This window comes from Vombatus ursinus, unplaced genomic scaffold (assembly GCF_900497805.2).
Source record: "Vombatus ursinus unplaced genomic scaffold, bare-nosed wombat genome assembly UNPS02014909.1, whole genome shotgun sequence".
Lineage (NCBI taxonomy): Eukaryota > Metazoa > Chordata > Mammalia > Diprotodontia > Vombatidae > Vombatus > Vombatus ursinus.
Window position 1 is genome coordinate 7,192,728 of NW_020954687.1, and position 24,814 is coordinate 7,217,541.

Below are 24,814 nucleotides of genomic sequence, written 5' to 3' on the forward strand. Positions count from 1 at the left end.
AATATTAAGGGTCTACTTCAAATGATTGGAGAAAATGACAAAAACATTTCCCTATAATAACGAGTGAAGAAGAATGTCAACTGGGATTATGAAAAAAAGAAAAGAAGTGTTGCTAGATATCATATTATACAGTAAATAAGTAATTTCCTAAAATCATTTAGTATTGAATTAAGATGAAAATTGATAAGTGGAACAGAATAGCTCACTTACAATTACAAATCTGTGACAATTTCAAATTTTTTGGAAATGTTTTATTATGTCATGATGAAAAATTATATCAGAAACACAAATCATAGTCTACACCCTGTACTATTTATGTAAATATCACCTATGTTTAGTACCTTGTATATACTTTTTCTCTCTTTTACTTGGTGTTAGATCCTTATATAAACTCCCATAATTTATCAGCATTTCATTTATGATGTCCATGCTGATTCCCAAATAATAAATGGAAAAAGGGAATTTAAAGGTAATAGAATCTTAACTGGAATTAACCTCAGAGAATATCTATTCTCAGCCAAATATGTGTAATAAGTTTCTTCATTACAACTTTGAGAAGTGGTCTTCTGGCTTTCTCAGGAAGTGACTGTTCCAAAGTCTAGCAAAGTGAGTTATAATTTTCCCAAGTATCATACTCATGGTGCTATGTAAAAGTTAAAGTGGATATAAAATGGTGTAAAGGGTAGCTAATTTGTTCTCTATTTTCTAGTATGGAAAATAAGGAAAAGTTCTTGAGTATAAGGGGAAGGAAACGCATGATTTTTTTCTTTAAAATTACTACTCTTGGAAACCAAGGCACGATCAAATTGGAGTGAAAAGCCTGTGCTATACATTTAGTCATGTAATAACAAAAAGAATTCTTAAGTAGGGGCATGGTAGGGCTTAGTATGTTGGAGACATTGGCCATGACAACAAGCATAGGTATCAACTAAGCATTTTTTTGAGGTTTACCATTGAAGCCTGCTTTGTTTGTTGAGATTTGCTCCTCTACAATAATACTCCTGTGACATTTTAATTATAAACACCAACTGATCATGTCCTTCTTTAATGACATTTTCCTTGTACTAAGAGCGTATTTAGCACATACCTAGGCACATTGGTTCCTTTGTCCAGAATCCATTTTTGCATGTCACAAATCAGGAACCCTGTAGTACATAAAATTGTTGACATTTGTACTACACTCTTGATTCTGGAGCATATTCAGATAATGGGAAGGAGAGGATGTCTCCATTACTAATAGATGGAGGTAGTCCACAATTAAACACTTCCTCTGAGAATGGGAGAAAGTTTTTTATTTGGTTAAAAAGATAATACAGATAGGAGATTGAATTAAAACAAGAATTATTAATTTGATAACTGTCCCCTCTCCTTCAGTTTCTCAAGGTACTGAATCCTGCTATACTTTTATTCAAATTTTAACTTGCATTATGGTGATTTGTGTATATATCTCATCCTCCACCCATACCACATATGATAACTTAATATTATAACATAATATAATATAAAATAGCATAATAAACAACCATTTGTTAATGAGTCTGATTTGTTTTGGTAACTTGTATTGTTGCTATTTAAACCATTTCCCTTATTCATCATTGCATGGAGATGTTAAGATTTACATATAATAAAATAATCCCACAATTTCTGTATCAAATGTCCTGTGTCAAATCTAAACTTTGAGGTTCCTGGGTATTATTTCTGGGAAGGATCATTGATGTACCAGTTCTTTCTCTTCCAGAAAAAGTTGTCATTTTATTGAGCAGTTTGCTTTGTGTTTCATTGAAGGACACTTATTCCCTCAGGTGTCTTTTCAAGCAGGTGTCTTTTTCCTCAACCTCTTCTTTTAACCAGCTTTTTGCCTCAGCCAAAGACCACAGTGCAGTCAGAGAAAACTAAAGAGGATAGCTGTCATAGATTTCCATTTTTCTTTTTTCAAGCCACAATATGTTAAAGTTATGACAGGTGGTCATAGAACAATTGGAAGAAAAGGAGGTATGATCAGGGATTGCTGAAGGATGCCCACATGTCAGATTTCTAACAGATGGAACTAGTTTGCCAGCAGGAGAAACAAGTGGTGCTTGAATATGGCTAAAATGTCATCCAGACAGAATGGAACCAGACAATTGGAAGGTTAAGAAGGTTAATAGGAAGATTAATTTTAGAGGTTAATGAAACCAAAATACTAAGGGGTGCAATGACTCCTGTGGAGGCCCATGCCACAAATGTGGCCACTGTCCCCTTTGATTTGCCTTTAAAAAACAAACATAATATATATTGAAGGCTTCCAATGCAATAGGGTTACTTATAGGTCCTTTTACAGTTTGTATCAGTAGACCATCCTTCTTTGGTGCAGGTAATTTTGTCTTGATTATTTGGAAGACTGTAGCCATTATTACGTTCAAGTATTATTTCATCACCTTCCTTATAATGACCTTTTGTTGGCCAAAAATGACCATTTTCTACTGAATAAAGGAAACACTCTCCTGTAGATGAGAAAATTAAAAAATAATTAGAGTATTAAATAGTTAATGTGTTGAAAGAAGAAAGGCTTGTAACCATCTTTGTAAGAAAATGAGGACAAATTATAAAGGACAAAATATTTCATTAAACATTTGTTCAATGTAAGGTCAAAGAATAAGAATTATCAATTTGTCACCAAACATTCACTAAATTCCTATCATATTTAAGTTTTGTGACTCAAGTGTAGAAGACAATAAGAACATACATGTATATGTATGGATATGTATATATCCATATATATGGATATATCCATATATAATATACTTAATATAAAGAGAATGAATAAAATGAATATAAAGTAGTTAAATACAAAGTAGAGTGAGAAGGAAAGTAAAGCACTTTTGGGGAAGAGGAAAAATTTCATGTAGAAGGTGTTATTTTGAAGAGAAGGATTCTATGAGGTAAAGGTGATGAAAAAATGTTTTCAATGCATGGGTGTGGTCATGAAAGTTAGAAATGGGCAAGAAGAATAGAATGACATTTTAGATACCAAGAAATAATGAAAATAGAAAAAATAAAAATAGAAGAGAATCTAAAGTATCTTATTAGAAAAACAATTAATCTGAAGAACATGTCAAGGAGAGACAATATAGGAATTGTTTTTGTTTAGCCATTCATTCCTCAATTGATGGGCATATGCTTTTTTTCCAGTCTTTGATGCCACAAAAACACTTTTATAAATATTTTGGTGAATATAGAGCCTTTCTCTTTGTCAGTGATCTCATTGGGGTTTATACCTAATAGTAAAATCTCTGCAACAAAAGGTGTGGACATTTTAGCCACTTCATTTTCTTATCATTATATTTCCTTCCAGAATTATTGTAATAATTCAAAGCTCCATCAAAAACATATTAGTATGCCAGTCTTCCCTCACTTCCCCTCCACATTTACTATTCCTATCTTTTGTCATCTTTGCCAATTTCTTGGAGGTGAGGTGAAACCTCACGGTGGTTTTGATTTGTATTTATCTTATTAGTAATGATTTGAAGGCTTCTCTTTTCTATCCATTAATAGTTTACAACTACTTCAGCTGCCTTATAGCCATTGGAACAAATTGTTCTCATCTGCCTATTCCACTGGGGGAAGTCTTCACATGCTTGGGCCAGACATCCTTCTAACTCACCAAGAAGTATGAAGCCTTTTGATTACCCTCAACCTGGTTTAACTGTCTTCCAAGATATATACATTTAATATTGATATAGGTTTGCTTATGAGTCATTTCATCAAAATATAATTTTCTTATTTTCTCTTTTTTAAGAGATGGCATCCTTGGCCATGGTCAATCATGTTGACTTTTGTCTTGCCACTAAATTTCAATGACTTGAAGAGAAAGTGAGGTTGAAAACTTTCTGCAACTCAGAAAGAAAGATAGTATGCTTTGCCATTCAGAAGTCATTGTATTCAGATGCCATTAGTTCTTTCTGTGGAGACAGATAGTATTGAGTCCTTTGAGATTGTCTTGGATCATTGTATAGCTAAGAATAGCTAAGTCATTCACAATTGTTTGTTGTACAATTGTTCTATTACTGCATAGAATGCCCTTCTGGTTCTACTTACTTCACTCTGTGTGGCTGGGGGCCATAGTTATAGCTTAGGAGTGGAGAGGGGAACATTGTTGAAGTGTAAAAGGATAATTTCAATTCTTTTAAATTAAAATTTTCTTGTATAAATAAAACCTATGTAGCCAAGAATAGAAGGAATGAAAAAAAATTGAGGGAAAAACTTTCATAGACAATCTCTCAAATACGATGTGATGGGGTTGGAATATTGCTGTGCTGTAGGAAACAATGAGCTGGCTGATTTAGAAAAACATGAAAGGACTTGGACCTAAGAAGGAAGATGCTATCCACCTTCAGAGAAACAGATGGCAGGTGGAAATAAGCATAGTATGGTCTTACATATGTATGTTTGAGTGTATATGTGCATATATATGTATGTTTATACACACACACACACACACACACACACACACATATATATACGTATATCCACACTTAATTGTAACCTTCTTTAGGGTGGGAAGGAGGGTTGGGAAAAATAAAGTAAAGAATGCACAGCAGAGAACAAAAGAAAACCAACAAGGAAGCAAATAAAAGCTGAGCAGCTTTGAAAACAATGTGTAGTATTTATTATATAGGTTTTCTTGAAGTGGCAATTTATTGTTTTATATTGAATCCTCTCTTATAGTCTTCTATGTAAATGACATTTTTTTCTTTTCTCATTTTGTATTTAAGTTTAAAATAAAAAAACCCAAGAGGTTATTTTGCCCCCTTTTAAAATCTCTTTTGGATGCAGACCTAGTAGTGATATTGTTTGATCACAGGTATGAACAGCTTTATAACCCTTTGGGCATAGTTCCAAATTGCTTTCCAGAATCATTTCATCAGTTCACAACTCCTCCAATAGTGTATCAGTGTTCTAGTTTTCCTGCATTTCTTCTAACACTTATTATTGTCCTTTTCTGTCATAATAGCCAATCTGATAGATGTGAGGTGGTACCTGAATCATTTTAATTTGCAAAATAATCTTTCTTCTGATAGACCATGTCCAACATATACCATGAGGGAATCCCATTCTGCTGTAATGTTCAATGTGGACAACATAAAGGTCTCAGTTATATGAAATGTTATTTCTTTTTCAAATATAATCTGGGATTTCCTATCACTTGTGTCCCTTTCAAATAGTTTAATGATACATACTCACTAATGCATATTGGCATTGGAGATCATCGTTCTGCAGGACATGAAAATGTTATCCAATAGGATGAGGCACATCCATGAGCAGATACATGATTTTTATTACAATAGTAGATTTCTTTTTCAATAAATGGTGGAAATAAACTTCAATGGTATTCCTGGGTTTATCAATATGACTTAAAAAGTTTTCCATTTTCAATTTCTAGATAATAACAAGTTTTCACTTGGGGGAAAGTGAAGTAAAAATAAATTATTTTCCTTATTAATAATTTAACTGGGTAATTTTAATTTCCTATTATGAATAAAACTACAATATAGTATAACTGCATTATTTTCATTTGTGATCTTAGAATATATACTGCTTTAGAACCATAAAGTTACAAGGAATTTAAGATATCTCAATTTAATTCAACACTTATTTTGAAATGCCTATTACATACAAGACACTATGCTATGCAATTAGGATGTAGAAATACAATATTCCTTTCCTTTGAGTAATTATATTCTACTAGATGCTCTGATGATGATACCCTCTAAATTGTATGAGACAGTTGGTTAACTTACCTACTTTTAAATATTCCCCAGGAGAGATCATACAAATTTGTCAGTAATTGATCCCAGTATCAAACATACTCTGTAGAAACTCCAAAAAGTTTTGAATTTCCCAATTGTTCACCCCCACCCCCAGAAACACAGTTAGTTCTGCATAAAATATGAAAATATCATTTCCACCCTAGCAGCATCTCCTTTATGAATGAACAAACAAACATTTAAGTGATTTCTTTCAGGAACAAAGCTTATTCAAAGTTGGCTGGGAAATTACAATACCTAAAGACATTAAGATGTGAAGGTTAGGATCTAGCTCATCACTCCTCCTTAGTCTTCTGCTACAACTACATCTATCTTTTCATTAAGTATTAATATCCTCCAAAGCTCTGTCCAGGGACATCTTGTCTACTCCTTCTTAACATTCTTGTTGATCCCTTCAGCTCTCATGGGTTGAATTAGCTCTATGCAGATTACTCTCAAATCTATATATCCAACTTTCATCTCTCCTGAATTCTAGTCCCATCACAACAACTGCCTGCTGCACATTTCCACACAACATTCACGTCAGTATCTTAGACTCAACTCATCCAGAATTAAACTTACTCTATTTCTTGAAAACTCATCCTTCCCCCATACTTTTGTTTTTCAGTTGAGGATTCTATACTTCCAATTACACAGGTTCACAACTTTGGATTCATCCTTAACCTTTCCCTTTCCCCTACCTCACAGATCCAATCAATTTCCATTTCTTATTGATTCTATTTCTATAACATTTCTTTTATCCTGGCCTTTTCTCCTGAGACTCACATAGTCACTATGCTAGTCCATGCCCTCATAACTCCTTGCCTATAAGACTACAATAGCCTCTTAATTGTCCTCGATGCTCCTAGTCTCACTTTGTCTCCAAAACATCCTCCATACAACAGTCAAATTACTGTTCCTAATAGAGAGATCTGAGAATGTCATTTGTCCACTCAAAAATTCACTAGTTCCCTCTTTCTAATGTAAAAACATAAATTATTTGCCTGTAATATAAAGATTCCCACCATCTGATTCCCACTAAACTTCAAGATATTTCATATTAGTTTCTGTCATACAATCTACATTCAAGCCAAACTGGAATAGAAGTTGGTTCTGAATGTGGCATGCTGTGTCTCATCTCCAGGACTTTGAACAAGCTGTTTCTCATGCCTGAAATATACTTCTTTCTCACTTTTGCTCTTAAAATGCTCAGCTTCCTTCAACTCTCAGGCTGCTTGTTACTTCCTACATGAAAACCCAAAGTTATTAGTGATTTCTCTCTTTTTATCTTTTATTTACTCATTTGAGCATATAATAAATGTTTATATTCAAAGCATATTATTCTCAGATTTTTTTTTTGGTGGGGGAAGCTTTGCGTCATCCTTTCTTACAAGAATGAAATTGCAGGTTGGACAAAAGACAACAGAAGGAAAACTTTAAAAAAATACATTTAGACAGAATATGGTGATGTTTTTAAAGAGATTAAAACAAGTTTCATTGTAATATTTTTAGTGTTCATAGGCTGTCATTTCTGAGTAACTCATATGAGATATAACTATAAAGTAGTAATATTATTTGTGTCTTTTTAAACATACCAAACTTAAACATCTAAATAACTCTTATCTATAGGCATTGTTTGTAATTCAATGGGGTTACTCTTGCTCAGAAGTATTTTTTTTTAATTTCTCTATTGGAAATGTCCTTATATTCAATTTATAAATCATTTGTTTTTGTAAGGAAAAAAAGGGGTGGAGGGGACCTGTGATTTCATGATATGATTTCTAATGAGTAAACTATATCTTAACAATGCAGATCACCAACTGTTTTAAATCTTAGAGTGTAACTTGGGGTATAGAGATGCTAAGGATTTTTAACAGTAACATGGGCAGCATGTTTTGGAAGTATCAACAAGTTCGGTTTTTTTGGACGAGACTTGTGATTTTATTGGTTTAGGAAACTCCTATTAAAAAATTCAATGCTGTTTAATGAGATTTACAATGTGCTTTGCAAACTTTGAAGTACTATGTAAATGGTAGCTATTAATATCATTGTTATTATTGACTGCATCTATTGGTAGATGTCTCCTCTGTTAGACTGGAGGCTCACTGAGGGAAGGGATGTCTCTCTTTTGTCCTTGCATCTTCAGCACCAGGAACATAGTAGGTCCTTAAAAAATGTTTCTCCCTCCCGCCCCCATTCATAGATTCGGTCATTCACTTTTCTTATCTGTGGAATGGTTGTAATAATCCTTGCAATTCTTACCTAAGGGGGTTTTTGTGAGGTTGAAATGAAATAACATATGTATAAGGTGCTCCTCTGACTTTAAAGCTCTTTGTAAATAAATGTCAGCTTTTGTTACTACATTTAAAAAAATTCAATGCTGATTAGATATCTTCTCTGCAGTTTATAGTCTTAGAGGTTTTCCTGGGAGGAGAGTTTAAACAACTTGCTGAGGCTCACATAGCTAGTGTAATTCAGAGGCAGAATTTAAATTCCAATCAGTCTTCCATTATGATTGACTACGTTTATAATATACTATGCTACTTCATGGTTATAATGAATGTGAGGAAAAAAAAACATAGCATAACATAATGTCCATTGACATGTGCCTATTAAGTACAGTCAGATTTTAACCTGAATTGATGCAAAGAATTTCCATATCAAAGAAATAATAGATTCTTAGGTACAAAGAAAAACAAGCAAATGAATACAATTTTAGGTCCTGGTCTTCTTTTGTTAAATATATAATCATTTCTCCAAATTCTGACCTTCTGGAATTAGCACACTTTTGTCAATCATTGAAGTAGTTTAGGCTGTCATCACTTTTTGTTTGGACTATTGCAATAGTTCCCAAATTAGTCTCTTTGTCCCAAATATTTTCCCATTCCAATTCATCCTCCAGACAACTGTTAAGGTGTTTTTCCTGAAGTACAAGTCTGACCATATCCCTCTTCTAATCATTAAACTCCAGTGGTTCCCTATCACTTCCAATATCAAACATAAACTTCTCTGTTTGGCCTTCAAATGTCTTCACAGTAGGAACCTAACTTAGCTTTCCCTCACTGCCCCTTTGGAGATCAGAGAGTTGTTTGTACATGTCAAGATAAGCAATAAAAAAAAAGAGCTCTAAGACACAAAGATTTCCTCTTGAATATCTTAACATAGTTCAATCTCAGAAGAAAGTTAAATGACATGTTCTGAAGTTGAGTGAGGTGCAATGAGGGCTCCTCTCTCACAAATCCCCCAAAGTATACTAAATTTGTAGAACCCTCTGGTGCTATTCTTCCGTGTTGTAGCTCATTACATACTTTAAGACAACACTCATGTCTCTCAAAGACTTTTACTAAACAAGTATTCTCAGTTCCTTTAATCAATCCTTGTGTGTCATCATCTTGATGCCCATCAGTGCCCTAGTCATCCTCTGTTGGACAGGTTTCTATTCATTATTGTACTTCTTAGTTAGAGTGCCCAACACTGAACACAATATTACAGACACTGTCTGAACAAGACAGAACACAGTGGGTCTATCACTTCCTATGTTCCTTCTATTAATGAAGTCTGAGATGTCTATACAAGTTGTGAGGAAGGTGCTGATTCACATTAATAGATGGAGTGATTCACTGGAAATTTGCCTAAACCAATGAAATCACAAATCTGTTCAAAAGAAAATGATCCAATTAGCTTTTGTGGTTGCCAATTCACATTGCATTTCCTCACCCTCTACTTATCAGAATCCTTGGTTTCCTTCCAAGCTCAGATAAGGTTCAACCTCTTCCACATAACCTTTCTAAATGTCCTCAGTTGAGTCTCCCTTTTCTCAATGATCTTGAATCATTATTTGCATACATGTAGTATTCATTTCCCTTTCCCCTCCTGCAACATTCTTTAAAGGCTAAGATGTTCATTAGTATTTTATCCCCATTGCTTACACAGGGTTTTGCTTAAGGCTTGTTGAATTGAATAGAAAAATATTAAACTTGCAATCTATTAAAAACTGAACTATTTTTATGTGAAATACAATCTAGCCTTGTCTTAATTGTCATTGCAAAACTGATTTTTTGAACCTGTTTATTCCTATTAAATTTATTTTTATTCTTATTTATTTTCTTTTATTCTTATTCCTATTATATTTAATCTGAATGGATTTAATCTGATGGTCAATTAAGTCCAGTGTTTTCAAGATTTATTTCTCTCATTTAACATGTTAATTACAAATTTAATAAACATGACATCTGAGTCCTTAACCAAGTCACTAATAAAAATAGTGCTAAGCATAGGGCCAGGACAGATCTTTGAAGAACTTAACTGGAGACTCTCAGTGGATAGCCTGCCACCCCTATCCCCATTCATAATTAGTCTTTTTCTGGGCATTAAGCCAATTGCAAACTCAAATAACTGAACAATCATGTAGTCCACAATTCTCTATTTTATCCCTAAATCTAATAGGAGGGACTTTGTCCAGTGTTTTATCATGCTAGGTAAATTCTACCTTCAGAATTCCTGTGATTTACACATCTTGTAACCCTGTTAAACAAAGAAATTACATGAACCTCACATGACCTGTTTTTGAGGTGACATCCTCTTTTTGTGATCATTGCTTTTGTTTCTAGATATACCATAATTTCTCTTTGATGATACATTACAATGTTTTGCTAGGAATGAAAGAAGGTTTTCCTAGCTTATGCATTGTAGCCTCCACACTGTTTCCATTAAAAAAAGGGATTTACTATTTGCTTTTTCTGCAGCACCCCTCTTGGTTTCTATGATCTTCTGAAGATCAAGAACAATCATTAAGCCTATCAATAAAAGAAAGCACTGGCCTTTTTAGATATAATGAGCACTTGAATTTTAAATGTAACCAAAGGGATTGCAGACCCCCAGAGATAATTCTCTTCCCCAGAAGAATGCCAATCTTTCCACTTTAGTACAAAACAGACATCATGGCATTTACCCTCTGAGCACATGGAGAAGTGATGACCCCAGGTAGTTAAATAACTCAGTGTTTTCTTAGAGTGAAAGTTCTATTGATACATAGTGACTTTTTTTAACTGTTTCACCCTTGACAGTTTAAAAGGTGAACATTTTTAAGTCAAAAGTAAATTGAATGAATGATGGACCAAACTGTGTGAATACAATTAAATCAAAACATTTATCACAAAGTAGAAAATGATCAAATCCTGCAGATTGAGGCTGAGCATTTGTTCTAGTCGTCATTTCCAAACAGTGGTAAGATATAGCTGATGGCATTGTCCTTCGTTATTTCTGTAGCTGAATTCATAAGGAAATAACATAACCAAAAGTAAAAATTAGTAAGTGAATGAAAATATTCAGCCTGAATAACCAAAGAATATGTATAGAATAATGGTGCTATGAAAATTCTTTGATGGTGCATTTTTTAAAAAGAATATGAATAAGTTTTGGAGGGACAAAAGACTGAATTGTTTATCAGTGATGGATCTGTTTAGCTTAATGAGACATCCTAAACTCTAGGGGAAATTTCTATAAGAACAGATTCTCAAATGATAACGTAAACTTTGGCAGAAAACAGATAGCTTTTTGTTTCTTTGTTTTTATACCTGCTCTATACCATTGTTACTCTAACTGGGTGTCAACATATTGATATAGAGCTAAGGAACATCTGAAAACAGCCCAGAGAAAATTGTTGTCAATTGCCTTATTCTCTTCAGTCTGTATAGTGTTTCCTCTCCTTTTCCCCTTATGGCCCCATTGCAACAACTCAATTCCCTGCAGAGGTTTTTCAGAGTTTAATAAACACAATTGAAAATCTGCACACAGTTGGTGGTTCATCTGTCCCTGAAAGATTTTTAAACTATTTTTTAATTCTCATTATATAATAACCCCACTAGGAACCAAACAGTGTAAATATTTTATTTCATATAAAAATGTCCTTAGAAGAGTATAAAGAATGCTAGTTTGAAGTGATATCTTTAGGTAACATAGATGGAAGGAGCCATAATCTCTTCAAGACCCAAGTTAAACCATTTTAACTGTTTCTGACAAAGTGAAAAGAGATTTTTATTCAATTGCTAAGTAAAAATTGATATATATATGTGAGCATACATATACATATATATGTTATGAAATTATGTTATAAAACCCAGATCATATCTTCCGACAATGAGGATTTGTTAAAGCTAATTTTTTTTGATGGTGGTGGTGGGATATGGGGAAGGTTGTCAATCTCTTTTCCTAGAGATTATGAAAAGCAGATCAAGCAATAATCTCCTTTGGATGGTTCTGCTGTGGTATTCTTAGAAGTGAATTGTGTGGGTTTCTCATCTTTACATTCTGATGATAACATTAAAAGGTTACATTAATAAGAATATCCAAAAATAAGAATAGAACTCACATCAGAAAAGCCCAGGATTAGTGTAGAACTTACCACAGTGAAAAATTCTTTATATACATCTGGGATAATTGATTTTCCCTTCTATGCAACTTGCTCTAAATGGAGGTGAATTTGAAGCTTTACGAAATCCCCTTTTACATCTAAATTCCACTTCTTGTCCTGTTCTTGAATAAACTTTTTCAGAGTCTCGCCATCTAAGTTCTATGTTATGTTTCATCATTATGTCATTTGATGTTGTGCATGCCTCTGAAAGATGAAAAGAATATATATTACAAATGATAATATGTGTATACAACCTTACATTTTCCAAAATAACTGGGAATATAAAAGGCATTTCTGCAGTGATAATGTAAGTCATTTTCTTCTCTTTTATTCATAATGCTAAATAATATGAAATTAAATTCTGAATGATAACACATGATCAGAGCTTAACCAGTCTGTGTGATGGGCTTTTTCTCTGCCCCCCACATCTAAAAGAAGATGTGCTTCCTGTCCACATTAGTTATCTCTTTATTTTTCAGTCTATACCCAAATTAGGGTTGGAGAAAAAGGTAGGGCATAAAAGAGAGTAAGGGAGCAGGGTTGTAGGTAATTCTGTTGTTCTTTAGTGACTTAAGTCATGTCCAACTCTTTGTGATCCCATTTGAGGTTTTCTTGGCAAAGACACTGGAGTTGTTTGCCATTTCCTTCTCCAGTTCATTTTACAGATGATGAAGATGAAGCAAACAAGGTTAGGATAAGTGACTTGCCCATGGTTACACAGATAGTAAGTATCTGAGTCTGGATTGAACTCACGTCTTTTTGACTCTAGGATCAGAGCTCTATCCACTATATCACCTAGCTGCCCATGTTGTAGATAAGGTACTTAATAAATGTTGATTGATTGATGGATTGAGAATAAGTATGGGAAAGCAGAAAAGGCAACAGTCCACCCTCTCTTGTTTCAGACTTTCTTTCTTAGAACTTACCTACCTGTGTTTCATCCTCACTCCAGATCTCACCAAATTGAACGCACCCCAGCTTCTAGAATTCTTTATTATTGTTTTGCAGCATCTACTTTAAGATCATTCTCTCTGATTTAGATGTTTCCATTCTCACATACGTTGTTTATTCCGTACTCTCACATTTATTCAGATAGCTTTGAACCAGGTAACTGTATACCTAAATAAATTGTGGCACCATTCTGGCATCTTTATTCCTAAATACATTTTACTCCTTTTGAGTAACTGGATCTGATAGGATTTCCAGGAGGTGATTATGCTATGGTTCTTTCTTTTTTAGGAATATAAGACTATTTGTATCTTGATGGCTTACTGGAATGGACATTTTCCAAGGATCGGGATCTTGTTAACTCTGGGGCAACTTCAAGCAGGCAAATGTTCCCTGTAAGTAATTGGGTTTTGCCTGGTGGATACTACTGGAAGCTATGCTGCTAATGTGTAGTGTAATTCCTTCCCAGAGAATCTTCTGCTTATTATTTCAAATGTTCATGCCTTAGTCTCTCAGGGAAAATTCTGAATTTGGCAATAAGGGAAGGGAAAAATGAAAGGAATCAGTAAGAACAAAGAAAAGTTACAGATGATAGGAGCATATATTTAGAAAACTGAAGAGACTCAAAAAATAAATAGTAGCCAGAAATAAGAAAAAAGCCTACAACATCACAAGCATTTTCTTGCATGTTTGTTCTTCATTCTTAAAGAGGACCATGACATCAGTGAGTTGATGACATGACTTGCAATTGACTTTGATTTGAGTGAGGGAGGGCTGTGCAAGGTCACTTTCTTCTCCAGAACCATCTGGGTCCAGTGGCAAGATAGAGATCAGGAAGACTGAAGATGGCACCAGATGCAGTGGGAGACCTTGGCCTTTTTAAGCTAAGGTCTTCTCAAGTTCTCACTTTGATTAAGGTAATCATGATTCAGTGAACAGGCCTCTTTAAGGAGTGAGTCAAGGAATGGTCCCTTTAATAATTTTTAAAAAATGGAACTGGGAGGGGAAGACCCTTAGGGTTGCTCATCAAAAGAGAACCAGTTTTTCTTTCCATTCACTCTGAGCCTTTCATTTTTCAGCCCAGCATTATCTAGATTACTAATGAAACAAGACAAAATTGAGAAAAAGAGAAGTAATATTGATTAAAACTTCAAAATGTTTCATGTATTTAGAATTAAATTTCTAAGATACACATAAATCTTATATGTACAATCATCATTAAGAATTACATAATAATTATGCATATAAATGGTTATGAAAAATAAAGATAGCAAAATTAACAGTAAGTCATATTAAGATTTATTATAACACCAATCAAAATATTAAGGAGCTATTTCAAATGATTAAACAAAATGACAAAAAATTCTCTAGAAAAACAAGTGAAGAATGTCAACTGGGATTATGAAAAAAAGAAGAACAATTGTATCATTGAGAAGATTGTATGATTATAATGAAAGATATCATTATATGGCAAATAAGTAATTTCCTAAAATCATTTAGAACTGGATAAGAACAGAAAACTGATATGTGGGACAGGATTGCTCATCTACAATTAGAGATATATGACAATTTCATTTTTTTTAGGAAAAGTTACATAATGTAACTATGAAAAATTGTATCAGAAACAGAAACCATATGCCATACTCTGAACCAGGTGTATAAATATCACCTAGGTCTAATGTCTTCAATAAACTTTTTATCTCTTTTACTTGAGGTTAGGTCCTTACAAAATCTCCCATAAAATTATCAGCATTTTACTATATAATGTCCATGCTGATTCCTAAATAATCAATGGAAAAAGAGAATTCAGAGGTAATAGAATCTTAGCTGGAATGAACCTCAGAAGAAATATCGATTCTCAGCTAAATATGTGCAATAATTTTCTACCTAACAGCTTTGTGGAGTGGTCATCTAGCTTCCTCAGGAAGTGACTGTTCTAAAGTCTGTCTTTTTTGGGACAAGAAAATCAATAGTGAAAATGAAATACAAATCAGTCAATTTTGCATTTCGAAAGTACATAGCAAAGTACATTAAAGTTATAGCAAGTATTATACACGTAGGGCTATGTAAAAGTTAAAATGTGTAGAAAATGGTGTAAGGGTGAGTTAATTTGTTTTATTTTCTAATACGGAAAAAAAGGAGGAGTTCTCCTTGAGTCTATGGGGAAGGAAACACATGATTTCTTTTTCTCTTAAATTATTAGTCCCAGCAACCAGGGCACGATCAAATTAGAGTGAAAAGCCTGAGCTATACATTTAGTCATGGGATAACAAAAAGAATTCTTAGATGGGTGAATGGCAGGGCTTAGTACATTGGAGACATTGGTCACGGCAACAAGCATTGGTATTAGTCAAGCTCTTCTTTGAGGTTTACTACTGAAGTATATTTTGTTTATTGAGATTTACTCCCCTATCATACTATCCTGTGACATTTTAGCTGTAAACACCAACTGATCATATCCATCACTGAGGACATTTTCCTTATGTACCGAATCTATTTAGCACATACCTAGGCATGTTGGTTCCTTTGTCCAGAATCCATTTTTGCATGTCACAAATTGGGAACCCTGTAGTACATAAAATTTTTGACATTTGTACTCCACTCTTGACTCTGGAGCATATTCAGATAATGGGAAGGAGAGGATGTCTCCATTATCTATAGGTGGAGGTGGTCCACATTTTCCTACTTCCTCTGAGGAAGGGAGAAAGAATTTTACTTGGTGAAAAAGATAATACAGATAGGAGATTGAATTAAAACAGAAACTATTAATTTTATAACTGTCCCCTCTCCTTCAGTTTCTCAAGGTACTGAACCCTGTTATGCATTTGTTCAAATTCTAACTTGCATCATAGTGATTTGTGTATATGGCTCACCCTCCATCCATACACAGATTTTCCACCCTCCACTTCCACAAGTCCCACCACCTCAATTCCACTATACTACTTTACTCTCATCTTTTGTAAAGGGCTTATGGAGTCTGTTTATCAAACAGTCAGTAAGTATTAATTCAATACCTTCTATATGCAAGGCACTGTGCTATGTGCAATGCTGGGTAAAAGAATAAATAGGGCCAGTAGCCAGAGGAAAGAATCCAAGAGGATAAGCATTCTTCTTGGTAATAAGGACTAATGGAGTAGCTAGTTGGCAGAATGGATAGAGTGTCAGGCCTGGAGTCAGGACGATCTGAGTTTAAATATGGCCTCAGCTAATAAATTCAGGAATTTGAAACAGAGTGAAGTGAGTGAGATGAAGAGTAAAAAATTGGAGCAGCTCTACATAGGGGCTTTTGCAACACCACTAAATCCTCTCAGGAATTTTTCTCAGGAATAATATTAGATGGTAATAGTGTAAATTTGGGTCCTAAATACTAGTTCATATGTTTTACTTTGTTTTGTTTTGTTTTTACAAAAATCAGTGTCTGCTTTGCTGCCCCTCCAACTTGATGAAGAAAATAATAGTTGGCTTAGGTAATGGAAGTCCAAATAGTGGTAGACTGGTAGAGCTAATTTTTTAACATATATAGCTTGGTTCTATATCTAAAATCAAGTAAGCACACTCAGCTTCTCTGCCAACTATTTACTCAATAGCAATACAGTTTTCATTATATTCTAGAAAAAAAGGGGTAGAGGAGAGGAAAGAGTATTTGCAGTGCTTCTTTTTTCACCGGGGTCCTATGAACACTGGCTGCCAATGTCTTGCTACTATGTGTAATGAATGTCCTAGAGAATGTGGAAGAAATAAGAAGCTGCTGCTGATTTGTCTTATAGGTTAATCATTGCCAGACTCTTCCATCTTCTCTGTGTTCAACATTTTAGGTAGTTTACATCTTATTCCAGCACACAGAATTGCACTATACAAAAGAAAAGCCAATCCAAAAAAGACAGGTGCCCAAAATCACACTGTCTCATCAAGACGGGGGAAAAGTCCATTTGCTTCACAAATTCCCTCTTCTTCCTTCCAAGACATTCAGCTCTGTGATGAGCATTTTCATAAGATGACCAAGAAAAATTTCAGGCCAGAAATTCGGATTTGCTTTGTTTTCATCTATTCTCTTCCAGAAGTTGGAAGAAAGGCTGATAATATTCAGGGTTATCACTTTGAGCTGCTCTTGTGCTTTCTCCACAGGATCAAATATAAAATCTTTTTGGTGTTCAAGACATTCATAACATTCTCTCTCTCCCCAAACACCTTTACAGTCTTTTTGCTTTACCCCCATACACTCTCTGGTTCAGTGACACTGATTTCCTTACTGTTTTTTTAATAATAAATTTTTATCTTACCAAATATTTCTCAGTTATATGTAATTTTTTTAACATTCATTTTTTAAAATTTTGAGTTCCAAATTATTTGCCTCCCTTCCTCCCTTGCAGTTATTTTAAATGAAGTTTCTCTTTCTATCTCTTGCCACTGGCCTTTGTTGGTAATATATAGAAATGCTGATGATTTATTTGGGCTTATTTTATATCCTACAACTTTACTGAAGGTGCTGTTTCAATGAGATTTTTCATCGATTCTCTAGTGTTCCCTAAGGATACCATCATGTTGTCTTCTAGTTTATTCCTATTACAGATAATTTGCACTGATGGTTTTAGATAGCAATTACTTCACTGCTTCCTTCACTTGAGTTCTTTAAACTCTCACCTTCAATAAGCAGCCTTTCCTTCCTTTTGCCATTGTCAATTTATCCTGTATAGATCTTGTTTTTACATAGTTGTTTACATCTTGTGTCCCCCATTAGGCTGTGAGCTCCTTGATAGCAGGGACTATCTTTTGCCTTTCTTTGTAATGCTTAGAATAGTGCCTGGCACATCATAGGCACTTAATAAATGTTGATTGACTGATTGACTGCTCATCAGCTGTTGCCTTTCTTATGTTCAGGTTTTAAAGTCTTTTAGAAATTTGGGAAAGGAACCCAAAACATGATTAATGATTACAAAATATTTAACAGATTCCATGGGGAGATAAAAAGTGCATATGAGTCAAAGTTCAAAGATGTATAAGTGGATTATTCTTCATTTATCTATTATATTTATCAATAACATCTGTAGCCTTTCTCTGTTTTCATTTGTTATCTGTGAATTGAGAATACAGGTTCTGCTTGCTCCATAGGTATCATGGGGGTTGAATGAGAGAATATATCTCAAAGTGTTATGAAGAGAACAAAAGCTATGGGGAAGGTAACCTGTGCAAAGTAAAAGAGGTAATAAAAAAAAAGTAGAAGCTACTGGCTTCTGCAATATGAGATAGAGAATTAAAAGTATGAAAAGAAAAGGTATGGCTCGGGTAGGAAAAGTGATTTTCAAAAATGATAAATGATTAATTTAAAAAAATCATTAATCAGTCTCATTTCTCCATAGTCTCCATAGTCATGACTTGTTAGCAAGAGAGATGAGAATGAGAGAGTCATGACCTTCCTTTATAACCTACAATTGGAAAAAAGTTTTTTCATATATCTCTACTTGGTAGGATAGCAAATTAGTGACTTTTAGGGGAGCACACTAAACCTCTAGACTGGTGATTGTTAACTATGGCCCTCAGTATAAAATGAAGCTGCTAAAGAATTCCATGGTCACTGTGATAAAAAAATATTTCTTGCTCCCAAAGAGCCCAAATACAGCTCTGTCCTAATAAATTTATAAGATGTCGTCTTGCAAAAAGAAAGTTTATATTCTCTGACTAAACCTTTTTAAATATTTATCTCGCGTAAGGCCACTCAGGGCCCTCTCACTGAAGGGCCTTTGTCAGGATACTTCTATTTCTGTTTTTCAAATGTTACTAAGCTTTTTTAAAAATATATTTGTTGGTATTCTTTCGTACTGATGTGATATCACCCTAATCCTTGGCCCCTTCTCTCAGCTCCACCTGTCCAACTCCTTTGTCCTTTTCCATCAAGGCCCACAATAAATGCCACCTTCTCTAATAAATGCTCACCTAATTCTCTTCTCTATGAGTAATTTCTTCCTGCTCTTGAGAAACAGAAAACTTTATCTCCATCATTATTCTTTAATATTTTACCATGTATTATAATTAGGGATGTCTAGACCATTTGAACTCAAAAAGACTTTAAAGGAATCAAGTCTAACCTTCTCATTATATAAAAAATGAAGAAATTGAGGACCAAAGAGGTGAAGTGAGTTCCCAAAGAAACAAAGTCCATGGTAGATCCAAACAAAAGTCCACCATGCCACAGCAGCCTTCTCACCCTGGACTTTCATTCTTCCCTATGGCCTTTTCATTTTCAAGACCGCTCTGCATTTTTTTTCTCTGATTGGTCAGTTCCTCTCAGAACCTCCATTTTAAAGCAAGTACCCAGACCAGTCATATTTATTCCTTTATTCCTCTTGGAGCTCAATTCCTGATTCTCTATCCTTTTTCCATTCCCTTTTTTCCATTCCCCATTTCAATCTCTATTTTTCCTCTTCCTTTCATGTGTTAGTGTTCCCCCATTAGAATGCAGTCTCCTTGAAGGCAGGGATTGTCTTTCTTTTTTATTGGATTTGTACTACTACTGCTTCGTCCATTTCTGGGCACAAAATAACTGCTCCTACTGCCTTTTCATCGCTATCTTATTACTAAGCGCTTTAAAAATAGTGACAATTAACTTATTCTTTGTATTCTCATACCAAAAAGTCACTCAATACTTATGCGTTGAAGGTTGTTTAGTTAAATATCCCTCAATTGTGGGTCCATTCTCACAAAAGGATCTAGTTTTGACTTTTAATTGCTGTTTTTAAACCAATATTTACAAGGAACCTGTAAACTCTTTGAAATTGTTGTTACAAATTGTGTACTTTTTTATCCCCCTGGTACTTTTCTTCATTTATTCATAGCAAAATTTGTTACTATACCTTTGCATTGAGGAAGTTCTGACCATGTCTTATTTATACAAATTACATCTGGTTTTCCATACATTTTAAGAGGTCGAACACACTTGTAACTCACTGTGTCACCAGGCTGATATCGTGACTTTGTAAAACTAATAATTTCAGCATTTTGAATTTGAGGTGCATATCCACAAGAGTTATCTAAAAAGAATCAAACAAATACATCTCTAGTCAGTTTTGAAATGGATTATTAGTCATGAAATTCTTTGGATGAGGGAATGAAGTTTCCCATATTATTGAAATAGATGGAGAGTTTTGAAGGCAAAGAGAAAACCCTGGAGCTGCAATTAAAACCTATAAAATATTAAGCAAAATAAATGAACAATGAACTAGAAGGTATCTGTATAGTAGGTGTATCCTTTATAGAAGGTTTATAGAAAGATATAGATAAGAATCATATAAAATGTGAGAAATCTAGGAATGATTACAATATGCATTTATTGATTTTAGGTCCAATGAAATACTAGAGATAGAGTATGGAATGTATTAAGGAAAAGTTGACAACATCATCAAAAGAGACCTGTTTTTGAATTTAGAGATTCAAAGTCACTCTCCAGCACTGTACCAATGTGTTGACCAGAATCAAACCTATAGCACTTTATCTTTCCTCCATCATACTTCTTCTTTTTATGAAGCAAAAGTTCTATCTTATTTTCCATGAACAGTGAATTTGTGAAATTTTCTATGTATTTCCATATAATTATTAATACATTAAAAATTTTCAATAATTAACCACAAAGTGTTTATTAAATACTTATAATTACTCCAAAATGTCCAATTGAATCTGGCATTTTAAAAATAAGCTTTTACATTCAGACCTTTTTTTTTAATGGAAAAGATATTGAGCTGGGAGTCTTAGGTATCAGGAATCTAGTGGTTAGCACAGTTTGTTACTCCCAAAGTAGTGATTTTAAAGAAGTCATTCAACTTTTTAGGGTCATCTCCAAATGATGGACATTTCACCTACATACTGGCCGCACGCCGACCTTCTGCCGGCCGCACGCCGGTACCCACTCCTCCTATAAGGAGCACACTACCAGAGTCTTACTCACACTCGAGTCTTCGGTACTCTGCCAGATAACCACACAGAGACGAGCCATCGGGAGGTGCCAACACCAGAGCTTTATTCAGAGGCCAACACAGCAAGCCATCATAGCAAGCCCAAGCAGCAAGGCCAGAGCAACAGGGCAGGAGCCAGGAGAGAGCGCGCGTGTTCTGACCACGCTTGTTCCTAAATACCTACCTAGCCCCTCCTCCCCAGCCCGCTTACTAGCCAATGATTGTAGGGTCAGATACCAGAAGGGGCTGTCTGAATTTAGCACACCAAGGGGGAGGAAGTGACGTAGGAGGCTAGGACCGGATACAGGGAGGAGGCATCTGGGATTGGCGCATAGACAAGAGTACGTGACCTAGGAAGTCAGACTCAGGAGGGGTCTGGGTCAGTGCTGCACAAAGGGACCCAGGAAGTCAGGAAGGTCACAAGAGGCGTCTGGGGATGACGTTGCATATAGGGAGGGGACTAAGCAAAGGGAACTCAGTCCTATGCCGTCCCACTCCCACATGGCACCGCCCCTTGCCTCAGGAGCTCAAGCTCCGGCTACTTCCTTGTACCCAGCTTATCTCACAGTACTGCCCACTGCCTCAAGCTTCTCCGTATCCAGCCCATCCCAGTTCACCACGACTCTGCCTACCACAGCCCCTGCCTCAACTTCCAAAATGCCCAGATCTTACCCTACCCTTGCCACAGCGCCCAACCTGGTATCTGCCAACATCAGACAGTCCCTCACACACCTACCTTTGATTAGAAGACAGAAAAGCACAGACACTGTTGCAAACTGCCAATATCTGAGAAGTAGAGAAAGGAGAGGAAGGAAACATAGGAAGAGGATAGAATTCCTCATTTCATCAGAAGCTCTTTTTGCAGATCAAAGCTATTTAAAATTATTTTTAGAGTACAGGCAAGAATCTACTAATTACCAATAAAGCAGACTTATTCAAATATCATTAAATAGAGCAAGAAGATGCACCCCAAAACTTATGTTTAGATATCTAGAGAATAGAATCCACTAGGGCTAAACAAACTGCTCACTACAGCAAGCAGAAAAATATTTCTTATCTATCTTATCCAAGATGGATAGATAGATAGATAGATAGATAGATAGATATTGTTTCTTACCCATACTCTAAGGAACATATATTAAAAGATATATAAGTATATATACATATCACATATATGTATATATGCTTGAATTTTTTATTGATATCCATAGATATATAGGTACATATCTGATTTATATCATATTGCATCTGTACAGTGTAAATGGAAGTCAATTTCAGGGGAAAATCACTTTGGTGGAAGGGGGAAGTACTGATTGGAGTTGCAAGAGACTTGAATCAGAGCAACTAATTTGAAAGCTGTTGAAATAATCCAAGCATGAAGTAATGAAGATCCAACAGTATGGCAGCTGTGTGAGTGGAGAAAAAAAAGAAGGTACATAAGAAATACAATGAATGAAAGAGAATGAGAAAGAGTAGGTTGGACAGATAAGAGACATTCCAGGTGAGAGCAGTTTCATAAAATCTAAGAACAAAGGAGACTACCTAGGAGGAGATGGTGGTTAACAGTGTCAAATGAAGCAGATAGGTTAAGGACTGGGGCTTCGGGGAAAAAGAATCTAATTTGGCAGTTAAGAAATATTGATAACTGTGGAGAGAGGAGTATCCGTGGAGTGATAAGATTGGAAGTCAGATTGCAAAGCATTGAGGAATGGATGAGAGGAGATAAAATCAAAACAAATATACATAGCTCTTCTTACCAGTTTGGTTAAGGAAAGGAAGAAAAAGAAATTTTGATTTTAGAGGATTTTTTGTATCCAGATTTTCATTTTGTTTTTTTTTTGTTGCCACAAAAAATGGTGCTATGGTTCATTTTTGCATATTAAAATTTAGTGACTATCCTTGTATAATTTCAAATTGTTTCCCAAAATATTTGCATCAATTCACAATATCACTCACAAAGAGTTAGCATACCTTCACCAATGCAGTTTCTCCAAAACTGATTCTTTCAGATTTATAAAAAATCTTCACTAATTTGAGGAGCATGAGTTGAATCTTCAGATTCTATATAATTACATTTTATAACAAAAATGATAAGTTTTGAAGGATATGTGGGAAAATTGGGATACACTAATGCACTGTTGGTGGAGTTGTGAACTGATCTAATGATTCTGGAGAACAGTTTTAACTATACCAAAATAAAAATAAAACTGTGCATACCCTATGATCCAGCAATACCACTATATCCCAAACTGATAAAAAAAAGTGGAAAAGGACCTATTTGAACAAAAGTATTTATAGCAGCTTTTTTTGTGGTGGCAAAGAATTGGAAATTTAGGGCATGCTCATCAATTGGGGAATCAGCTGAAAAGTTGTTATATGTGATTGTAACGGAATACTATTGTGCTATAAGAAATGATAAGCCAGATGATTTCAAAAAACCTGGAAAAACTTACATGAACTGATGCAAAGTGAAGTGAGCAGAACCAGAACATTGTATACAGTAATTGCAATGTTGTACAGTAATGCACAGTGAACAACTGTGAATGACTTAGCTATTCTCATCAATACAATGATCCAAGACAATTTCAAAGCACTCATGATGAAAAATGCTAACCATCTGCAGAGAAGGAACTTATGGAGTCTCAATGCAGATCAAAGCATGTTTTTTCTCACTTTATTTTTTTCATGTTTTTTCTTTTGTTCTGTGTTTTCTTTCACAACATGACTAATATGGAAATATGTTTTACAGGATTGTACATGTATAACATATCAAATTGCTTACCTTCTCAGAGAGAGGAAAGGAAAGGGAGAGAATTTGGAGCACAAAATTCTTTTAAAAGAATGTTAAAAATTGTTTTCACATGCAATGGGAAAAATAAAATATTATTAAAAATAAATTTGACTTGGTTCTCTAGATAATCTCCTTAATTTCCTATTTCTTTTCTCATTTTAGCTGCATTAGTTTTATTTCTAAAAAAAATACTTTTGAATTTTCTGTAATAAAACTGTCTATTTTACCTCCTGTGAACCTTTCTATCTCTTGTTTGGTCATAAACTCCTCACCTTTTCATACATCTGACAAGTTATTTCTTCCATGCTCCTCTACTTTGCTTATGATGTGATCCTTTATGTCTAAATCATGTATTCATCATGATATTGTCTTAGTATAACATGTCAGATGTTTGTCTACACCTAGTTTCTGGCATGCTCCTTTCCTCTTTTCTTAAAAGTTTTTGCTGAATAGTGAATTTTTGCCCCAATGGCTATGATCTTTAGGTTTATCAAACACTTGACTACTGTACTTGTTTGCTTTTTATTATATACCTAATCAATTCCTCTGATCAACCTTACTATTTCTTACCTAGTACCAAATTATTTAGATGATTATAGCTTTGCAGCATAGCTTGAGATCTGGCATTGCCAGGCTCAATTTCTTTTCATTCCCTCTTTTTCCCTTTATGTTCTTGACCTTTGTTTCTCAAGGCAAATTTTGTTATTTTTGTAGCTCTGTAGAGTAATCCTTTGATAGTTTGATTGCCATGGCATTGAATAAGTAAATTAACTTAGGCAATACTATTATTATTATTATTATTATTTATTTTTACTATATTGGCTTTATGTACACACAATCAATGAATATTTATGAAATTTTTAGATTCATCTTTAAATGTTGGGTATTTTGTAATTTTGTGTGTCTTGGCAGGTTGACTTCCAATTGTTCTATA

At 34.5% G+C, this 24,814-nt stretch overlaps 1 protein-coding gene and 1 pseudogene across 2 annotated transcripts in view; both read right to left on the bottom strand.

The window, feature by feature from the left end:
- Positions 1-211: 211 nt before the first annotated feature.
- Positions 212-7,944, bottom strand: LOC114029064 (annotated as a pseudogene).
- Positions 2,390-24,814, bottom strand: part of CFH (complement factor H) — a 166,877-nt gene continuing 144,452 nt past the window's right edge. Inside the window, exons 21-24 of one of the 2 annotated variants that reach the window (XM_027843365.1) lie at positions 19,995-20,171; positions 15,655-15,837; positions 12,190-12,402; positions 2,390-2,483 (exon numbers count right to left, since the gene is read on the bottom strand). In XM_027843365.1, coding sequence (XP_027699166.1) covers positions 12,206-12,402; positions 15,655-15,837; positions 19,995-20,171 — 557 coding nt within the window. In that variant the 3' untranslated portion in view covers positions 2,390-2,483; positions 12,190-12,205. Of the gene's footprint in view, positions 2,484-10,916; positions 11,055-12,189; positions 12,403-15,654; positions 15,838-19,994; positions 20,172-24,814 lie in introns of those variants that run through there. The other variant, XM_027843364.1, reaches the window with a different exon arrangement.